The sequence below is a fragment of the Dasypus novemcinctus genome, chromosome 9 (assembly GCF_030445035.2).
Source record: "Dasypus novemcinctus isolate mDasNov1 chromosome 9, mDasNov1.1.hap2, whole genome shotgun sequence".
Lineage (NCBI taxonomy): Eukaryota > Metazoa > Chordata > Mammalia > Cingulata > Dasypodidae > Dasypus > Dasypus novemcinctus.
Window position 1 is genome coordinate 90,246,179 of NC_080681.1, and position 19,451 is coordinate 90,265,629.

The following is a 19,451-nucleotide window of genomic DNA, read 5'->3' on the forward strand; positions in this document are numbered from 1 at the left end:
ACCCCTGGGCCTACTGGCTGGAAAACCTTTTTCCTGCATGAACCTGGTGTCCACTTATTCCTCTTTTAGGTCTTGGCCCAAAGGATTCTCCTCTGTGAAGTTGTCCCTGAACCTCACCTTGCACCCTCACCTGCCATACTGTCTTGCCTGGATTTGAGTCCTTCTCTGGACCCGAGGGATCCCTGCCCTGCAAACCTGGAGGTGTGTCCTCTGTACATAGGGCAGCTGGCAGCAGACGCAGCTCCATGATGGCATCAGCCAGGGCCTGACGAGCTGCTCCTCGGAGCTTCTCCTCCAGTTGCACAATACTGATGTTCCCCTTTTCCCACACGTCCAACCGAAGCCTTGGGGCCCCATTCTGAGCTGTAGAAAGAATGGGGTTCTTGCGCATGCTCCTAGAACCCATGCTACTCACCACTCTTACCTCCCACAGCATTAACTCAACACCCCCATCCTCTGACCCAAGATGCCCCACCTGAAGAACTGTCCTGCACGACTGGGCAGCAAGTGACTTGAGTCAGTTGCTCAAATTCCTCCTCTTGCAGGGGGTCCTGAGGCTCCGTAGAAGAGGCAGGCCATGATGCCAGTGAGATGGGGGCCCCTCCCTCATCCACAAAGGCGAGAGTGATGCAGGCAACCCCTGTATAGAAATCCACAGGAAGGTTATGATCTGAGACTTCTAGACCCTCCCTCCCAAGATTCCCCACAGATGCAAAATAGGAAAAGGCTTTCCCACACCTCGTAGTACCACGGGCCTGTACCCCACACTGTACCTTTGCCCCCAGTGCCCTGCCCACCAGGCTTGTTATACAAGTAGATGTCCAAGTCAGGGAGGCCACCCTGTGATGGTAGTGGGTGCTGGGGAGAGAACAGCCACAGTGCATTAAGACCAAGCAGAAGAACCAAAAAGTCAAGGGATGGGGAAAGTCTTTTATGGGATACAGGTACATATGGGAGCATAGGAAGGTACAGGTAAGTAATACAGGTATGTGGTGGGGGCGGGGCATGGGTATACACAAGTCTATGGGCCAAGGTAGATACGAGGGCATCTGTAGAAAACAGTCAACAGTAAGAATGGATGGGTTGGGGAACTGGTGTTTATAGGTGTGAAGAGTGGTGAGTGATATCTTACCTGGAAATGGTTCCAGCTGTTGCTATCTGTGTACTTGGGAGAGTGGAGGAAGATGAGTAGGTTCTGCCGCAGGTACCATGCCAGGGCAGGAAGCCAAGGCCTGCAGGAGGTGGGTAGAGCCAGATGCAGCACTTCTGAAGGGGGGCTTCCAGGGGGTTGAATGAACTGCAGAGAGTGGGAAGAGGAGTCAGAGTTGAATGCAGAGGTTCCAGGCTAGACTGTCCCTAGCACCAGGGGCTGAGCTTATTGGGATGCTGGAGTCTAGGAGGGAGGCCTACCTCCACATCAGCTGGTGTCAGCTTGCAGTTCCGAACAAGCATGACTGTGATGACATCTAGCGTGGCCTCATCCAGGCGCCGACGCAGAACCCGCACTAGCTCATCTGTGATCTCAGGACCTTGACACAGCCATGGTGGGAATATGGAGAGACTGGCAGATGACCCAGCCACACCCATTCCAGTCCTTAAACCCAGATTCAAACAGTTCCCCAGATACTGGAGGCAGGGGAGAAGTGCCGCTCTGGAGGCAGCCAGCACTAGGTTTTAGTTCTACCAACCTACTGAGTGACTGCGGACAAGAAGCCTTGGGGCCCTCATCTATAAAATGGGAGTAATAGCATCTATCTCAGAGGTTTGTTTTAAGGATCAAGAGAAGTTATGTTACAGTCTTAGCCCAAGGACTGGGACACGTTATGTGAGCCATGAATATTATCTAGACAATCTAACTGCCTACTAGACACCTCAGACTCAACATATCCAAAATGGAACCCATCATCTTTATCCCAAACACACTCCTAGTGTCAGGTCAGTGGGCCCATCATCTATCACAGTCACCCAGGTTAGATACCCAGGTGCCTCTTCCCCAACCTGCATTTCATTGTAATCCTACCCCCTATACATCATAGAAATCTGCCCTTTCCCACCCGGCTCCTGCATTAACTAGAGAAGCATTAACTGGAGAAGGGGACCCACAAAGCAAAATAGTAGGATGCTCTAAGAAAAGCTCCTGGAAGATTCTGGAATCTCATCTGGTCCCTGCCCCCACCCCACCCCCACTCCTCACCAGCCTGCCCTACACCATGCACCAGCAGCTGAATGTGTCTGTCCACTTGACCCACAGGACGGGCAGCATCTGAACTGCGGCTGGAAGCCATGTCCAGGGGAGAACGAGGACCCTACAGGGAAAACTATGGTCAAGGCCAGTCCAGGAGCGAAGCATTAGGGGAGCATGGGGGCATCAGGGAATGGGAGTGATACATGCCAAGGCTTCCTCAGGATGGATGGGCTCTTGGCTTCGGGACAGAGCTAAAGAGGGGGGCAGAGCATCCCCTTCCCGTGGCCGGTCACTGCAGGATGTCTCCAGGAGCCTGGGAAAGAGTGGCAAGGTCTTTGGACATGCCTCATCCCACGCCATCCTTGACTCATGCTTTGTCCCACCCTCTCCCAGGGCCCACATACCGAAGATAGTACACAGCCTGTGTTGCCCGTTCCTGATAGACAAACATATTCTTCCGGTTCACCACAGAGAAAGCATTGAGCACAGAACGCAGGGCCTGAATGGCTGTGGGAGTAACGTGGGTTCAGGAAACTCCCTTTTCCTGATTTCCCCGTTCCCCAACTCCACCTGCCCTCTCATCACTCATATACCCCGAGAGACCCCCATGCTGGGTCCCATCTTGAGGCGTGAATGGACTCGGATCACAGTTCCCCACACGACATCACAGGAGAAATATCCAGGGACAAACTGCATTGTGGCTGCTAGATATCCTCGGGGTGTACAGTTCTCATCAGCAGCATAATCTGGGGGAAGGGGGAGTGACAGTTAATTTCATGTGGTACCAAGAGTGGTTCTTGAGAAACAAAATCTTAAGCATGAGATTTCTGAGTTGGTTCTGGGGATTTTGGATTTGATTCTCTAATCTGATCATATGAAAAGACATTAATGACTATTTCTAGTGATCAAGGGGGCAGCATATGGCGTGAGTTGGCAACAGATATGCAAAATGCCACCAGTGAATACTCCTACTCAAATGATTATAAGAGGCAAAGCTCTGGATGTCAGTGTATTTGATACCTTAGCAGTTTTTTAAAGTTAAAAAGTTGAGATTGAAAAAAAAAAGTAGAGGTTGACTGGTTGTTCTTGCATTAATGACATGAAAATTCTATATGTACTCTTATTTCTTGTAGCTGCAGAGTTGAGATTTCTGAAAACCAAATGTAGGGTCTCATCATCTGAGTAGCTAAATTACAACATAAATTAAATTCCCAACCTGCAGGGGTCTGCTGTTAAAGTGAGGGCATTGGCTAGGAAGGAATGGGATCCTAAAATTGAATGGGAACATTTGGGCTGTTCATGATGATGGTGAGGACACCGAACCCCTAAATTTTGTTGTCTTTTACAGATAAACCTGTGATGAGGAATCATTCCTCATCACCTGAGGAATCATTCCTCATTTGTCCGAGATTAGCCCTGCTTTGCCTAATAAACCTGTAGTTGCCTCTCCTGAAGTAGCTAACTTGTAAGACAATGGTAATTCCTTTCATGACCCACCTACCACCCCTCTTTGCTTCCAGCCCTATAACTTGTCTTAAGTCTCAAAAGGTCCCAAAAGGTAAGGTACAGAGGTGACCTTGGCAGATGGGATTTCAATTTTGTGGATATCAATCAGTCTGTTTCCTCAGTTCCTGCCACTGCCCAATAGACTGATGAACAAAGTGGCCATGGTGGTAGGGATGGAGGTTATATGTAGGCTCAGCAACATTGACTTCCACTCACCAAGGTCAATCTCACTACAGCCACTGCCAGGTACCCAATCTGCCAGCAGCAGCAACCAACACTCCTTCCTTGATATGGAACCATTCTCCCAAGGTGATCAGCTAGCAATCTAGTAACAGTTTGAGATTACACTGAACCATTATGGAAGGGACAGTGTTTTGTTCCTACTGAAGGAGACACTTACTCTGAATACGGATTTGTCATCCCTGCATGCAATGCTTCTGCCAAAATTTCTATCTATTGTCTTACAGAATACCTCATCCACCATCATGGTATTCCATACAGCACTGCTTCTAATCAAAGACTCACTTCACAGCTAATGGTGTGTGCCAATGGGGCCATGCTCATGGAATTTACTGGTTTTACTATGTTCCACATCATCCTTAAGCATCTGGATTGACAGAATGGAGGAATGGCCTTTTAAAGCCTATAGTGCCAACAGGGTGGCAATACCTTACAGGGCTGGGGCAATGTTCTTCAAGAGGCAGTATATGCTCTATCTAAATCAGCATCTACTCTATGGTGTTGTTTCTCCCATAGCCAGGATTCATGGGTCCAGGAATCATGGGATGGAAATGGGAGCAGCACCACTCACTAATAAGCCTAGCGATCCACTAGCTTCCTATCCCCACAACCTGAGCCTGTGCAGGTCTAAAGATTTTAGTTCTAAAGGGAGGAGGATTCCACCAGGAAACACAGCAAAGATTTCGCTGAACTGGAAATGAAGATGGCCACTTTAGGGTTCCCCATACCTTTGAATCAACAAGGGAGGGAGTTACTGTACAGGCTGGGGTGACTGATCCTGACTACCGAGAGGAAACTGGACTGCTACTACACAATGGAGGTAAGGAAGAGTATGTCTGGAATACAAATGGAAAACTAGAAACCTAATCCAGGCAGGACTACTTCAGAAATTAAGGTTTGAGCCATCCCCCACCAGGCAAAGAACCATGACCAGCTGAGGTGCTTGTTGAGGGGAAAGTGAATATGGAATGGGTAGTGGAAGAAGCTAGTTATAAATACAAGCTACAACCACATGACCAGTTGCAGGAATGATGACTGCAATGGTTTTGAGTAGTTCTTCCTTTTTTGTTAGGACTATGTTTATAATATATAAAGCAAGCATCTTTGTTTTCTTCCCTCCCTTATCATATCACGTAGACTGTATTACTTTCATGTCATAGTATTTAAGCTATCAAACAGTTGAATTATGTTAAACAAACTACTGTTATTTTCTTTAAAGAATAGTTTAAGGTGATGTGTGTGTCTCAAGTTGACAAAGGTTAGACTGTGATGGTCAATTTCATCTATCAACTTGGCTAGCTTGTGGTGTCTATTTGTTTTGTCAAACAAGCACTGGCCTGTTACTGTGATTTTATTTCATGGATATATAGATACCCATCTGTAGCAGTTTGATATAATTGATGAATTCCAAAAAGAAATATTAGATTATACTTGTAATCTGATCTGTACCTGGGCATGATTGAGTTATGATTAGGGCTTTGAGTCTCCACCCCTTGGTGGGTGGGGATTCACAGATAAAAGACGTGGCAAAGAACAGAACTGAGGGTTTCTGATGTTGGAGTTTTGATATTGGAGTTTGATGCTGAAGACTTAAGCTGGAGCCCTGGGAAGTAAGCTCACAGAGGAAAGAGAAGCCAGCTCCAGGAAGAAAGGAACCCTGAACCCAGAGAAAAGCAAGCCCCAAGAATGTATGAACCCAGGAAGCCTGAACCATCACAGACATCAGCAGCCATCTTGCTCCAAATAGACTTTGATGAGGGAAGTAACTTATGCTTTATGGCCTGGTATCTGTAGGCTCCTACCCCAAATAAATACCCTTTATAAAAATCAACCAGTTTCTGGTATTTTGCATCAGCACCCCTTTGGCTGACTAATACACCATCTATAATCAGTTGTCTGCATCTATGACTGATGATATCTATAATCAACAAAGGAGACTGTCCTTAGCAATGTGAGGAGGCTGCTCATCCCATCAACTAGAGATTTTAAAAGCCAGTACTAAGGATTTCAGAGGTCAGAAAGAATACTTTCTGCCTCTACTTTAGCCAGCCAGCTTCCCCTGGGCAACTCAACTTCACCTTTATCAGTTTTCAGCTTGGGGTCTGCTCTACAGAATTCAGACTTGCAAATCCCCATGGTTGCATAAGCCAATTTCTATAGTAAATCTTTTTATGTTTATATATATATACTGTCTGTTCATCTGTTCTCTTTCTCTGGAGAACCCTGACTAATAAAGAGAGCATGGATAAAAAACAGGAAATAAAGCTCTCCGTCCTCTTCAGACTTCTTACCTGTGAATTGGCTTACTTGTCCACAACTCCCTAGACTCTTCATCCCTATCTATTACCCTATAGGGCAAAGATTATCATTTTGGATAACAAGACAAATCCAGGCAGAGGCATGCCTTTAGGAAGACAGGGTCATAGCACAAAGGCACTCAGAACTATCTCCAGGAGACTTAGAGCAGGAGCTAAGAGGGGATGTCAGTAATGCCAAGTTAAGATAACCTTGAAGGCAAGGCCAAGAAAGTCTAACCCCATCGTAATCCATGCCTATGGCACTATTGCCCCATCTGTGTGCCATAAGGAGTTGCAACAGTTAAGTCCTATTTCATGGGCCTTATTGTTTACACATATGAGTTGCAGAGTGGGGAAGACTTGAGCTCTGTACTTTGGAGAACAAGATATCCCAAAGACAAGGGCACTGCAGCAGTAGACAAGAGCCTTAGACATAGGCCAACACTTTGCTTTATTTTTTTCAGGTTTTCATGTTGATAAGGAACCTTACAGTAGGTCAAATTTGGCAATTTGGTTTCCCAGAGAAGCTGCTTTCAGGTGTGAGTCTCATACAGGACACACAGAAAGCTGTAAAGTTTCTGTGCCATGATGGAATGCTAGTTGCTAAGGGCTTCAGGGAAATCACATGGGGAGACTAAAATGAGGAAGGACTGTGCCTATGTTCTGACTGGTCTTCCATCGCAGGCTGCTGGAAGTCTCAAGTACTTGGCTGTCTTAGCTCACCTTCAATTTGCAGAAGAGATGCCTTCAAAACCATGAGAAGTCCCTTAATTACAGGGATTCTACTTTGATATGGAATATATTCCTGGATGTGCTAAGAGATATACTCTCCTGGAGATGTTAAAAATGTTCATCTATAGACTTGCTGAGAATGTTACAAATAAAGAATGGTCTGGTTTAGCTTTTAAATCAGAAGGGATTTACAAAGGAATGACATGACTTGACTTTTCCTCTATGAGTTTAGGATGAGAAGTCATCAGGAATAAAAGAAAAGGTATAGAAGTGTCAAGACTTCAATTATCATCTTTAGCAGATTATTATGTGTTTCCTTACTATGACCAGAAATCCTGAAAGGGTCCTGGGCCAATCAGAAGGAAAATCCTTCCACTGACTCTCAGGCTCATCCCCTCTGGCCATCTCTAATACCCTGCCCCTGTAGTTATCTCTTCTCTCCTGTATTTTTCTAACTTCTCCCTCTCTCCTGGCTCTTTCCCTGTAGAATATAAATATGCTCAAGTTTCCATCTTAGTTTAAAATTCTTTCCTTGCCCCCACATCTCCTACTGCTGTATCTATTTTCTCTCTCTCTTCACTGCCAAGTTACTTGAAAAAGTACTTCTTTTCTCCTCCATCTATCTATCATCCCTTCACTTTACAATTCCATCTGGTTTCTATTCCCATCTCACCACTGAAACTACTTTTACTAAAGTCACAGCTGAACTCACAATAGCCAAACCAGTGTTTCTTTTCTGTCTTACCCTACTTATTCTGTATTACTTGGCACTTAGGACCAAATGATGATGACTCTGCCCTCAGCTTCTCACCCAAGAATTGGATAAAGATAGGGCACTAGCACCCTCTTGTGAGGGAGGCTACAAGGAGCTCACCATCACTGGGCTGTGGTGCCCGCTGACGGGAGTGGAAGGGAGTCTCGCTGCGCCACAGGTCCTCTTCACTCTCAGCCACAAGAAGAGAGTTACACACATGACTGTCATGAAGATCTTGAAGCAGCAGCCGCTGGGAGGAAAAGGAAGCTTTCAGGGTACTGAAATATCCCCTCATAAATTGATGGTGGTGGCGAGGGGTTATCAAAGGCCAGAAAGAATGCCCATTATCACCAGGGATCAGAGGTCAAAAAGAACATCAGGAATCACTGGGAGGTCAGAGGTGGTGTGCCACAGTCACAGAGCTCAGGGCTCAGAAAGAACGCCAGTTGGGAATACCCATCCCTCCTCTGCCAGAATCAGTTCATCATCCTTCAAGTCTCAGCTTAAAAGCTACTTCTTCCAAGAAGCCTTCCCTGATACTTCAGATGGTCAGATGCCTGTTCTATGCTTTCAAAGCAGTCTCTATATTTCCTTCACAACTGTAACTGAAATTATTTGTGTAATTCAGTTGTTCAAAGGCTATCCCTCCAAATCTACAGAAGCTCTACAGAGTCAGGGTTTCCCTCTGCCTTGTTCACTATTCTATATCTAATGCTAGCACAGTCCCTAGCCCAAATCAGATAGTTGCAGTTACTGGTGCAATGAGAGAGAATATCTCATAGTTACTGGGAGGATGTGAGAGAGTAGTCCACTGTTACTGTGGATGGGTTATGGAGAATGTCCCAGCTTGTAGGAAATGGGAAGTAACAGAGAATCCCAGTAACAAGGGGTAAGAAAAAATATTCCATAGTTATTGTTGAGTCTGAGGTGGTCCAACAGCCTTTGCAAATCAAGTTCCTGGAAACTCCTTCCCCATCTGAGCTGTCTTCATGCCTGCAGAGTCCTGTTCCTGGCTTCTCCTTACCTGGTTTACCTCCCTGCAGATCTCTCCAACTCGCCTCACCAGGAGCTGCTGCAGGTGGCGACACTCGGTGCCTGGCCCTCCATCTTCCCGAATCAGGCTCCTAGGCAAGGAAAAGTGGATCAGACAGAATTGTAGAGGAGGGGGGGTTATAAGTGTCATGAAGGGTGGTCAATGGAAACAATAAGAAGGAAGTAGGACTGGATAAAGAGAAGTAAACCTGATGGGAAATGGGAAAAATGGAAATCTGGGAAAAATAGCAATTCTGGAAGTCTAGTTATATGCTTGCCTCACCAGCTCCCAGCATTCAGCTTGCCTCTTCTTTATTCTCAAATCTTTGTCAGAAAGGTGGCCTTCTCCACCCTCAATCCCACCCCATCCTCACCTCACCCCCATGATTAGAGAAACAGTATTCAACCATATGCCCAGGTTTGGATCTTGGCTCTGCCACTTACTAACTGTAACCTTGGCAGGTATTTAACATATCTGTGCTTCAATTTCATTAACTACACAGTGAAGATAATATACTTCATAGGGTCGTTACATGGATTAAATGAGCTGACCTATGAAAAACACTTGAACAGTGCCTACCACATAGTAAGCTCTTGTTAAATGTTAGCTATTATTCCTTATTTTTATATATTAACTTGTGAAGCTGTTCTGAACTATAGATGCTCTTCATACTCAGCTAGGAACCAAAATATCCATTAGCTTCTCAACCCCATTAAGAAAGCAGAGTGGTATGTTTTGCTACATGCTGTAGGAAGTGATTTGGAGCCCCCAAACAACAAGTCAGACCCCTAGCCAGGTCCTCAGTCCCAAATCTTAGGTTTTTAACATCAGAGTCACAAATCTTATATTTTTAACACCATCTCTCTGTGGGGACAGAGAAAAGAGGTAACTATCAAAATCAGGGGATAGGGTCATAGCTTCTACTTACCGTGCATGTGCATACACTTCCACACGATCCTGCAGCACCCTGATGATGAGCCAGAAGTCAGGCAGGCAGGGCCCAGGGAGGCCTGCGAGGGAAGGCTGTGGAGGTGCAGGCCCAGGTGGGGTCCGCAACGTGAAAGGGGCCTTCTCACTAAGGGTCTCCGAGGGACCATCGCTGTCTGAGCCACTACTGCCACCATCATAACCTGTGTCAAATATGTTGAAATTCAACTCCATACTTAGCTGGACCTGGCTTATCCTGAGCCTCCAAGTTATCCTGAGCCTCCAAGTGCATCAGGCCTTGATGGTACCCCCCAGATTAATCCCTTCAGATGCTCCCTGCCCAAACCTTTCCCAGCGCAGCCTTAAGTATACTTTCCACCAGACTTGAGTCCCTCAACCCCTCCTCACTGCTTACCTAGGTGGTCTGAGTCCACACTTCCCTGACTGGACATGAGGCTTAGTCCCCGGCTGGGCCTAGGCTGACTCCCTGGAAAGAACAGAAAAGCCTAGAGGCATTCTCAATCCTGCCTAGGACCTCCTTCCAAAAACAAAAGCAGGGCCAGCCATTTCCAAGTGTCTGGTCACAGTCCCCAGACTTTGCTGAGTCCTCTCTCACCTCCCTGTGGTAGGCTGATGAGAAGTGGGCCTTCAGAATCTTCTGGCGAGTCAGGGGCTTGGGGACTGGTTGTCAGGACCTGAGGGGCAGGAAGCCAAAACTGAAGTACAGACTCCAGCACACCAAAGACTATCCCCCTCCATTCCCAAGTCAGCCCAGGAAAGACTCACGTCCCCTTCAAAGCCTTCAGTCCTGTCCTCATGGCTGTGCCAAGTCCAGGCTGCTGAAGGGGGTTCCCCAGGGGATCCAGCTGGCTGTTGGCCAATTGCCACAAAGAAGAAGCCACTCTCAGGATCCTCAAGAAGAACATGGCCAGGGAGGTGGAGGTGGCGGAACTCCTGGGGAGCAGGAGCCAAGATCACAATTTAGGCCTCCCTACACGTGGCATAACCACACTTCCTCATTAAACCCTCAAAACTACTTGGTGAAGATGATATCATACCCATTGCTCCAGTAAGGAACCTGAGGTAAAAAAAAGTTTTGTGACCTAGGCCTAAGATTACTCAGTCTCAGTGACAAGGTTGGAAGCTGGGTCTTTTCCATGGAATCAGGTTGTAGACATAGGAATGAGGGACGACAATATGGTGAGGAGGTTGACAGAAGGGACAATTCTAAGTACTCAGAGAGACAGTCGTCCAGACCTGTGCCTGGAGTCCAGGGAACAATGGGCCCAAGGTAAGCATGGGGTTTTTCGAAGACAGCTTACCCCCTTGAATTGTGTGAGGGAACGCTCCGGACCAAACACAAAACTCAGTGGCAAAGTTTGGCGAAGGCAGGTAGAGCGTCCAGGAGAGCTATGAATGTGGGCAGCTGCACGGTGAAGGGCAGGGCTCTGGGGGATACCCCCTCTTCGGAGTGCCCCCACCATCTCATCTTCCAGCAGCCAGCGGATCTATAGTCAGAGAGCAATCCAGGAGGGCAAAGGGCAGAGGAGTAAGGAGAGCATCCCCTAAGGAGGGCTCCTCCCTTGCTTACTGGGGCAACACCCTACTCTCAGACTGGAAAACAACTTTGCCTTACAGACTGACAGGCCTCACCTGGCTCACAGAATAAAGGGGGTGCCTCAGCTCACTCATGATGGAAAAGGTATTGATTACTGTGTGTTTTGGGGGTGGTGGTGGGGTGCTGTCACTTAGATTGGGAGAGGGAAAGCCCTCACCTCACTCATGGTGGTCTCAATAGCCAGCCTGTGGGGTGTGGTCAAATTGGACAGACCTGGGTGCCTAATTGGAAGAAAGGTTTAGATATTGGTTTCCAGAAAACAAAAGTGAGATGGAGCAAGGAGCTCTGAGGGGGAGATAACGAAGTACCTTTCTCCTCCTGCAGGTGGCAGTGGGGGCCCCAGGCCATCATCTGACCTTAAAGATGATGGTTGCCCTGGGGATCGAGGGAATGAAGCACTGCTCTCAGATGTTGACCTAAACAGGGTGGAAGCAAAAGTCAAAGGCTACCAGCTACTATCTGCCCAGCGCTACCTCATCACTCTTCTTGGAATCCTCAATATTTGTTGGCCCCCAAATGTCCCTAGATTCCTTTAATAGTCCCCCCATCAAACTTGCTGCCACACCGGTGGTGCTGAGGGTCTGAGGCTGGTGGAAGCTCCACTTCTAGAGGCAAGGTCAGCACGAAGACATCCAGAGTGACACTAAGGTCCCGCAGGGGAACTCGGCCTCCAATGGGGGGGCCCTCCAGACTGCAAAGCACCTGGCCTGGGAGAGGAGAAAAGTAGGGGTTGCTGGGGGTGGGGGTGGGGGGCCTGGGACCAGCATAGATTCCATATTCTGAGGGCAGAAGAGTTATTCCCCAGGCTCTCCCCTACCACCAGCCAGATATTCAGGGTATCCTGGGAGCTCTGCCCTCCCCTGGATACCCCTAAACCCCTCACTTAGGCAGGTGGGTAGGCTGCACACAGGTACTGAGCTGTGCTGTCCACGTAGCCGCACGGAGCATGTGAGGTGCAGAAAGAGTGGTGGCAGGTCATGCACGAGGCTCTCAGGCCCAGTGGGTGAGTCACCCCCCAAGATACTGAAGGAGTCGTCATCAGGGTTCACAGTGTCTGCATCTGACAGCGAGGTGGAGTCTAGCCCAGCGGGCTCCAGGTCTATGTCACGGCTCTCACGGTATTCCACCTCCAGCTCTGGGTCGCTCTCTGTGACCACACAGCAGGTAGACGTGTCTCCTAGTGATGCAACATGTGGTCAATGGCAGTGGAGGACCCCGGTTCCTGGCTTGAAGCATGTTTTCCCATCTCTACCCACTTGCCCACACACCTTCTTCTCCTATAAGCTCAGTCTCTGAAAACTCCAGGTCACTGACTTTTCTGTCTACTATATCCCGGGGGCCCTCATCCTAGGCAAAAGAAAGAGGCAGCTTGATCCAAGGCAGGAAAAGAGCCACATCCAGGCCTTAGGAACCAAGGTTCAAGGGACTCTGGATGGGCTGAGCTGGGTCTCTGGGTACAGGATGGGGTCTGGGGGAGAGGAAAGGAAGAAAGTCACTCACTTCTCGCCTGCTGGAGGGAGGGCAATAGAAGAAGTAGTGGGGGTTGGAGGGTACTGTGTGGAAGTGGAGACGACTGATCTCCAGGAACTTCTCCTGTTTGGGGGTCAGAAAGATGTCACATCAGCTACACTCAGAACAGAACACCGCCCTCCACCCCAGAACAGGACTCTCATACTGCCCCACCCAAGAGAGAACATCGTTCCCCTAAAGAAGGCAAGTCTCCACACCTCTTCTACCCTCACCGAAACTTCCCACCTGGATGAGGCTATGAAGGGCATCATGGGCCTCTCCTCTGAGCTGGCAGACATCTGTCAGAGAGATTTCTGGGCCAGGGTCTGGATGGCCAGGTACACGGCTGCTCTGAAACTCAGGCTCACTTAGGTCTTCGGTCTCTATACTGAGTGGTTGAGGTGGGGGCATATGAAAGTGTAAGAACCACCAAGTCCTAGAGGAGCCTGCTTCCCAGCTACAGAGCAGCACACACCTGTCTGTCTTTGCCTCTAGGGAGGAAACTCAGCACAAGGGCACTGGAGCTCATAAAGGTAAGAGGAACCAACCCACCCATTCCGGCTCTAACCTCCACATTTCTTAATGGCTGGACATGTGTGTGAAACAGAGGAATGAGTCAGGATGACGCCCAGTTTTCTGATTTGGACCACTGAATGGAGGGTGACACAGGGGGAGAAGCTAATTTTGGTAGGAAGAAAATGCATTCATTTGGGGGGCACTTAAGGTGGGGGCTCTAGAGCTCTGGAGAGGGAACTGGGCTGGAGCGCCAATCTGGGAGTCATCAGCATTCCCATTCCTTTTGTTCTTTTGCTTCCTCAACCATGCTAATATGCCGCAGATGCTAGACAAATATCTGTCTGCCTGCTTGCCTTTTTCCCTTCCTTTATCTCTTCCTTCAACAGGGACTTGTTGAACCATTAAAGTGAGCTAGGAACTCAGTAGAAAGCAAAGTACAGAGTTGTTGCTCCTATGAAACTCAGATTTGGGGGATTGTACTATGGTATGAATGTCCTCCAAACAAGCCTCTCCTTTCACTGTGGGCAACCTGGAACTTCCTACCCCTAAGCTAGCTCAATACTCTACATCGAGACAGAAAAGATGGGGAGAGCCTGGGAGGGAGACTGTTGCCCATGCCAAATGGGAGAAAGAAGCCTGAGTGGGAGGCAGGAAGTTCGTAACAGAAGCACTACTACTTCTCTGGTGCTCAGGTACTACTTTAAAGGCACAGCCATTCCCCTGGATTGGAAGATCCCTGTTTATGGGGACCTTATCTACATGCCCTCTTACACATCATTCAAGTACAATTCTAACCTGGACTCAGAAGCTAGAACAGCTCGTTCCCGAGGCTCAGGGCCATCCTCCATGCTGCTGCTGAAGGGCCCAGGGCTGAGAGGACCAGGGCTTGGGGGTGCAGGAGGTAAACCCCGAATGTGGCCACACAGTGCAAGTAAAAAGGGGGTGATGTCTATTTCTTGCAGTAGTTCCTCACAGGCATCTACTGCTGTCAGCAAGTCCTGGGAGGTCACACTCTGTGCTTGCTGTAAGCTCCGGAAGAGCCCTGAGAAAAGTGGAAGGGGCCACCAGGGTCAAGTGCTGGAATAGCCTTTCCTGTCCCCATCCCTGTAATCCTTTATCTCTTCCCTTCTAAGCCCCACTCTTCCCTGAAGGTCCTGCACATGGCCCCCCTGCTCACCACGGACGTAGCAGCGCTGTGCATGCTCCTGTAACAACGCACAGTGGTTAGCTGCCTCCTTGTGCCTGGGCTCCATCCAGGCTGAGGATGGGGAGGGATGGTCAAGGAACTGAGTCCTAGAACAGGAGGAAAAAGAGAGCCTGACCAACTCCTCTGAGACCTTAGACTTATCACCCTACCCAACTCAAATGGATTGTCCACAGACCCTTACCAAAGTATTCATGGTCCAACAAGTTTAAATCATTTGCCTAAGGAAGCCCAGCAAGGAGTTGGCAGAACATGGCTAAGAAGTTGAGTTCCTGACACTGACCATCAACCTGTCTGCCCATACCCATTAGAGCATGACTGATCCTTGCTGGGTGCAAAGGCTGCGGTAGGGCATAGGTCAACATTGAGGGCAACTCACCGGAAGATGAGGTCCCGCGGTGCTTGAGGGGGCTGCAAGCCAACCATTTGCTCCCTTAGTGCTTCCAGGGAACAGCTATAGATGTAGACAGGACATCGAGTCCGGGGCCCCTCGGCACCCTCTGCTTGGGGAACCTGACGCCCAGTATAAGCCTGTAAGTCCCGACGGAAGGGCAGGCTTAGCTCTCCTTGATTCTGGGCATTGTCTGTGGGGAAGAGGTGTCACATGGTCTGCTAAGCCTCTTTGTTCCTTACTCTGGCTGCTGCTTAACTGAATTAAAAGAGTCAACGGCCTTACCAGCTGGGGTTACACTGAGGATGGGAACCTGGGACTTCATAGTCTTGACCCCAGTTCCTCCCAGATCTTTGAGGCTGGGGACCCTGCTCCAATCCTCAACTTCAGGCCTTGTCTCCTCTCGAGAGGACCCCTCTAGGCCATAGGCAGCCAGACGTTGGAAATCTGAAGAAGAAAAAAGAGACATAAATCAGAGCAGTCTGGTGAGGGAGATCAGGGGTTTGTACCTGAGGGGATTAGTGAGGAAGGCGAATGGCTGGTACCTGAGAAAGTAGCTGGAAGAAAAGTCAGAAACACATGCTGGGGGGTAACAAGCCTGGCATAGCAGCGCCATTGAGGGGGCTGAGCAGAGATGAGAGGCTTTAGAGTTTCAGGAGCACCTCCACTCTGTAACAGAAACAAAATTAGAGTAATCTATAAGGGAACATCCAAACCCCACTCATTTCCTCCGCCATGATGACCAACCCTAGGTGGAGCTTGAAAGATTCAGGACAAAGGGAAATAACAGTATCCTGCCCTTGACTAGGGCATTTAGCATCACAGGTGATGGAAAGTTGGGGTATGAGTATGGGGTGATAGAAGGAGGTCATTATGTAAAAGGATTCAAGAAGAATTGGTGCTGACCAGGGCGGTGATTGCTGAGTCTCCAGTGGACTGGGCGCTGATGACTGCTTTACCCTTCAGGATCCCTTGGCCCCCTGCTGATGGCCCCTCTGGACCTACAGTTTGCACAGAGATGGGTGTAAGAGATCAAGGGCAGGAGAGAGGCAGTTTTGAGTTGAACAAGGGGTGAGGAGGAGACTGAAACCCGAAAGACAGAAAGCACCCTGTTGGGCTGGGAAGAAAGGAGCTGGGCCGAAATCTGATACAAAAGAGGAGGTAGGAAGCTCACCTGAACCACGGCAGGTCCGCTGTAGCACCTCATTCAAAAAGGTAGCCTGGTCAGTAGTGGTCAGCAGGATCTCCCGGTCACTCAGCTCCTGCCCCAGGCAGCTGTGCAGCAGGCACAGCACCATGTCGTTGGTGGGACAGGACCCCTCGGCGAAAGGGGCGCCCTCTGGCTCTGCCCGACACACACTCTGCTCAGCACCAAAAGCCTCCTGCTGCCTACTGCCCCAGGCTCAGTTCTGAGCAGCAAAGCCCCTCCTTCAGCCTCACGGCTTCCTCCTATCCCCATCACTTGCTTGTGTATCTGCTCTCTATTCTCTAATATTCCAGGCTTGCTGGCCCTTTGGATGTGGGGTAATGGGTACAAAGTTCACTCACCTCTGGAAAGCAGAAGGAAGGACATTTGGAGCTGCTGACACTGTGGCAACAGTCCCATTAGGTCAAAATGGAAAGGGATCTCATAGACGCAGGTGTCTGCTCCCTGCTCCAATCCTAAGAGGGAGAGAAGAAAGGTAAGACAGAGTGAGATCTAGATTACCTACCTATAGCTGTCTTCTCCCTCCCTACTTCTCTGTCCCATCCAATGGGCTACCTTCTCCACTGACCATCAGAGATCCTCGGCTCTAGGGGCAGAGGACTCCATTCTTTGCTCTGGCACAGCTGTATCAGGTATTCAAAGCTCAGCATGGAGCCTATACAGGCAGCATCCCGTGGGTGGAGCTAGCAGAGAAATATCAGATGTCAGGGGTCACCTCCTCTTAGTCCAGAGAACCCCAGCTCTCAAGGAAGCCTGATAGTCAGTTAGAATACAGAGATTCAGAAGAACCAGGATATCCATAGGCTGTGGTGCTCCAAAGGAGACAGTACCGAAACCTGGAAAGGGGTGTGGAGATAGTGTTTTGAGGTCACTCACAGCTTGAGGGATCTCAGAGTATGTCAAGTCTTGGAGATGCTTCCAGCTTTCTGGACCAGGTCCCACTCGTCCACACTGTGGTTCCACCCAGACCTCTGTGACCAGATTGAGCTCTGCATCTCCCTCCAGGGCCTCTACCTCCACATCATTGTCATCATCTGTTGAGAAGCTAAGGGAAGAAAGGCTGAGTTTGGGAGAGAGGAGCATCCAATCCACGATTTCACGGTAGGGAGTTAGCCTCATAAAGGATGGAAAGGAGACAGGGACAGATGACAGCCCCAAGTGTTACATGGCCTTTCCAGATCAGTGTCTGCCTGACGAAGTGTTTAAAATCAGTACCGCCCTTGACTCCGAGATCAAGATTAATTCAGGATATGGGAGACATAACTTTAGGGACAGTGGAAAGAATGGGGAATCTGGAGAGGCAGGCCTCGGGGAGGGGTCAGGTCTCACCTGTCTTTGGTGGAAGCAGAGTGCGGGGGGAAGAGGATGTACTGGATAACACATGTATGCTTCTCTGTGGCTGCAGCCTGCCCAGGTGGCTCATTCTGTGGGTAAGATGGAAGATCTTGGGCAAACCCCAGCCAATACAGGGATCTGGTTGGGCCTAGCCATGGCCCTCAGAACTTTAGTTCCCTTGCCACATTGTCCTGTGACTAGTCTTGGGCTAGTTCTCTGGCCAACAGGTTCCCGATGAGGCAGTTTCCAACAGTCTCAACCTAGCTCAGAGGTAAGTGTCCCTGGGATTATTGCAGAACTTGGCAGAAGGTGTCATGAGGGATGATGCATACCTGAATTGGAAGCTCCAAGACCATGTTGATGATGCCTTCCCCACTGCAGGCGAAGTGGAAGCCTTCAGACAGACGGACTCTGAAGCCCCATAAAGGAAGGGGCAGGGACAGGATGGGACAGGGAAAAATCACTGAAGAGTATAGCCACTTGCTCACCCACTGCTTACATATCTGCTTCCCAACAGCCAATGAGACAGCCTAGTTCTCTGGTGGTCCTGTTCAGACCACTATCTCCTCAGGGTATATAACAAGTTCAGTTAGTACCAAGAGGCCAAAATAGAAAGACTGTGGAGAGAGTAGGAAGGGGAGGGCAGTAGCATGGGCTGCTCTGTGCAGGATACTCTGCATAACAAAGAGACTGGTGCTCCGAAAGGGGAAGTGCCATGGTTAGGCTTCCTGCCAGTGTCCAAACTCTCTCCCTGCCCCAAGTTGCCTGGCAGGCTCGGGTGACATACTCAGTGAGGATGGAGAGGAGCTGGGCGATGGCACTGAGGGGCAGAGCAGGGGCCAGCCCTGATGGGACACTCCAGACCCAGCGCTGATGGTAAAGGTAGCGAGACAGTGATGCTAGGCTAGAAGAGGCTGAGCGGCCCGATACCAAAGGCAGTGGCCCTGGTGGCTCCAATGTCAGCAAGAAGGGTGCCCGGTAGTCCAGGGGTAGCTTCTCATACCTGGGAAATGGAGGCAATATACCCAGTGATCTCTATTCATACACAGGTCAGCCTGGGCCCAGCCCCACGCTCTGTACCAACCTGATGAGTAGTTTGTCTAGTGGCTTATGCAGGACCACAAGGCAAGGCCGGTCAGACAAGGCCTGTTGTGACCCCAGGGTAGGAGGTGACTTGGAGGGAGAGCTGCCCCCACCAGCGCCCCCCAGCCCTTTTCGTTTCACCTTGGGTGTTGGCTCCTTGCTTTGTACCCGGTGGGGGAAACGCAGCTGCAGGATTTCTTCCTGTAAGCCTGACACGATCTGAGGGGAAAATGTGATCAGATAATCCAACTTCTATCTCCTGCATGATGAAGAAGGGTCCACAAACAAGGTGGGACTTCTCTGCTAGGGCCCTCTACTCCAAGCTCTACTTGGGCTGGGAGCACCTCTCGTACTAGACCTAGCCCTGTGGGGTTTGAGGAGAGGAAGCTTGTCTACACTCCACGGCACCTTGGTCTGGAAGTCAGTCACGGGCCAGCTCACCTTGTGCCGGGCCTGTGCTGGTGTGCCAATGGGAAAACCCAGACGGAGAACCATGCAAGGAGCCTTGGAAATGATGCGAACCATGTAGAAGGAAGAAGGGGGCTGGTCTGAGGCACTGCGGAGAAATGGGAGTTAGTGAAACCCCAGTGTTGGGAGTAAATGGCTTTAGGAGGAAGTAGGGATAAGGTCTGGGATTAGAGAAAAAGGCATGGGAAAGGTGGGAGGGGAAGAGTGAGGACACATCATTTTGCCTACCTGGAAAGCAGTTTGACATAGGAATAACCCTCAACTAGCACAAAGCTGCTCCAGTCCCGAAGCAGAGAGGTCAGGGAGGAGTGTGCAATCCTACACTGCACAGTGCTGTAGCGTCCATTGCTGCCTGGGGTGTGCAAGTGCTTGGGGATTGGTCTGTGAAGGGGAAATGCAGATTAAGATCAGACCTCCCCAGCCCCAGTCACGGGGGAGAAGAACAG

The 19,451-nt window shown here is 49.5% G+C and overlaps 1 protein-coding gene across 2 annotated transcripts in view; it reads right to left on the reverse strand.

The window, feature by feature from the left end:
* Positions 1-19,451, reverse strand: part of SZT2 (SZT2 subunit of KICSTOR complex) — a 60,941-nt gene that overhangs the window by 13,193 nt on the left and 28,297 nt on the right. For both annotated transcript variants that reach the window (XM_012521952.3, XM_058303764.1), the window contains exons 13-51: positions 19,234-19,386; positions 18,979-19,093; positions 18,539-18,756; positions 18,242-18,457; positions 17,787-17,865; positions 17,449-17,543; positions 16,996-17,164; positions 16,688-16,802; positions 16,461-16,574; positions 16,087-16,257; positions 15,819-15,913; positions 15,458-15,581; positions 15,198-15,359; positions 14,901-15,105; positions 14,495-14,610; positions 14,113-14,359; positions 13,048-13,189; positions 12,793-12,885; positions 12,561-12,639; positions 12,176-12,469; positions 11,858-11,999; positions 11,601-11,708; positions 11,450-11,513; positions 10,997-11,182; positions 10,461-10,628; positions 10,291-10,369; positions 10,090-10,161; positions 9,676-9,877; positions 8,739-8,838; positions 7,835-7,964; positions 2,779-2,931; positions 2,590-2,692; positions 2,393-2,498; positions 2,195-2,306; positions 1,411-1,529; positions 1,133-1,297; positions 774-858; positions 476-640; positions 196-363 (exon numbers count right to left, since the gene is read on the reverse strand). In XM_012521952.3, the coding sequence (XP_012377406.2) occupies positions 196-363; positions 476-640; positions 774-858; positions 1,133-1,297; positions 1,411-1,529; positions 2,195-2,306; positions 2,393-2,498; positions 2,590-2,692; positions 2,779-2,931; positions 7,835-7,964; positions 8,739-8,838; positions 9,676-9,877; positions 10,090-10,161; positions 10,291-10,369; positions 10,461-10,628; positions 10,997-11,182; positions 11,450-11,513; positions 11,601-11,708; positions 11,858-11,999; positions 12,176-12,469; positions 12,561-12,639; positions 12,793-12,885; positions 13,048-13,189; positions 14,113-14,359; positions 14,495-14,610; positions 14,901-15,105; positions 15,198-15,359; positions 15,458-15,581; positions 15,819-15,913; positions 16,087-16,257; positions 16,461-16,574; positions 16,688-16,802; positions 16,996-17,164; positions 17,449-17,543; positions 17,787-17,865; positions 18,242-18,457; positions 18,539-18,756; positions 18,979-19,093; positions 19,234-19,386 (5,429 nt within the window). The remainder of the gene's footprint in view (positions 1-195; positions 364-475; positions 641-773; positions 859-1,132; positions 1,298-1,410; positions 1,530-2,194; positions 2,307-2,392; positions 2,499-2,589; positions 2,693-2,778; positions 2,932-7,834; positions 7,965-8,738; positions 8,839-9,675; positions 9,878-10,089; positions 10,162-10,290; positions 10,370-10,460; positions 10,629-10,996; positions 11,183-11,449; positions 11,514-11,600; positions 11,709-11,857; positions 12,000-12,175; positions 12,470-12,560; positions 12,640-12,792; positions 12,886-13,047; positions 13,190-14,112; positions 14,360-14,494; positions 14,611-14,900; positions 15,106-15,197; positions 15,360-15,457; positions 15,582-15,818; positions 15,914-16,086; positions 16,258-16,460; positions 16,575-16,687; positions 16,803-16,995; positions 17,165-17,448; positions 17,544-17,786; positions 17,866-18,241; positions 18,458-18,538; positions 18,757-18,978; positions 19,094-19,233; positions 19,387-19,451) is intronic.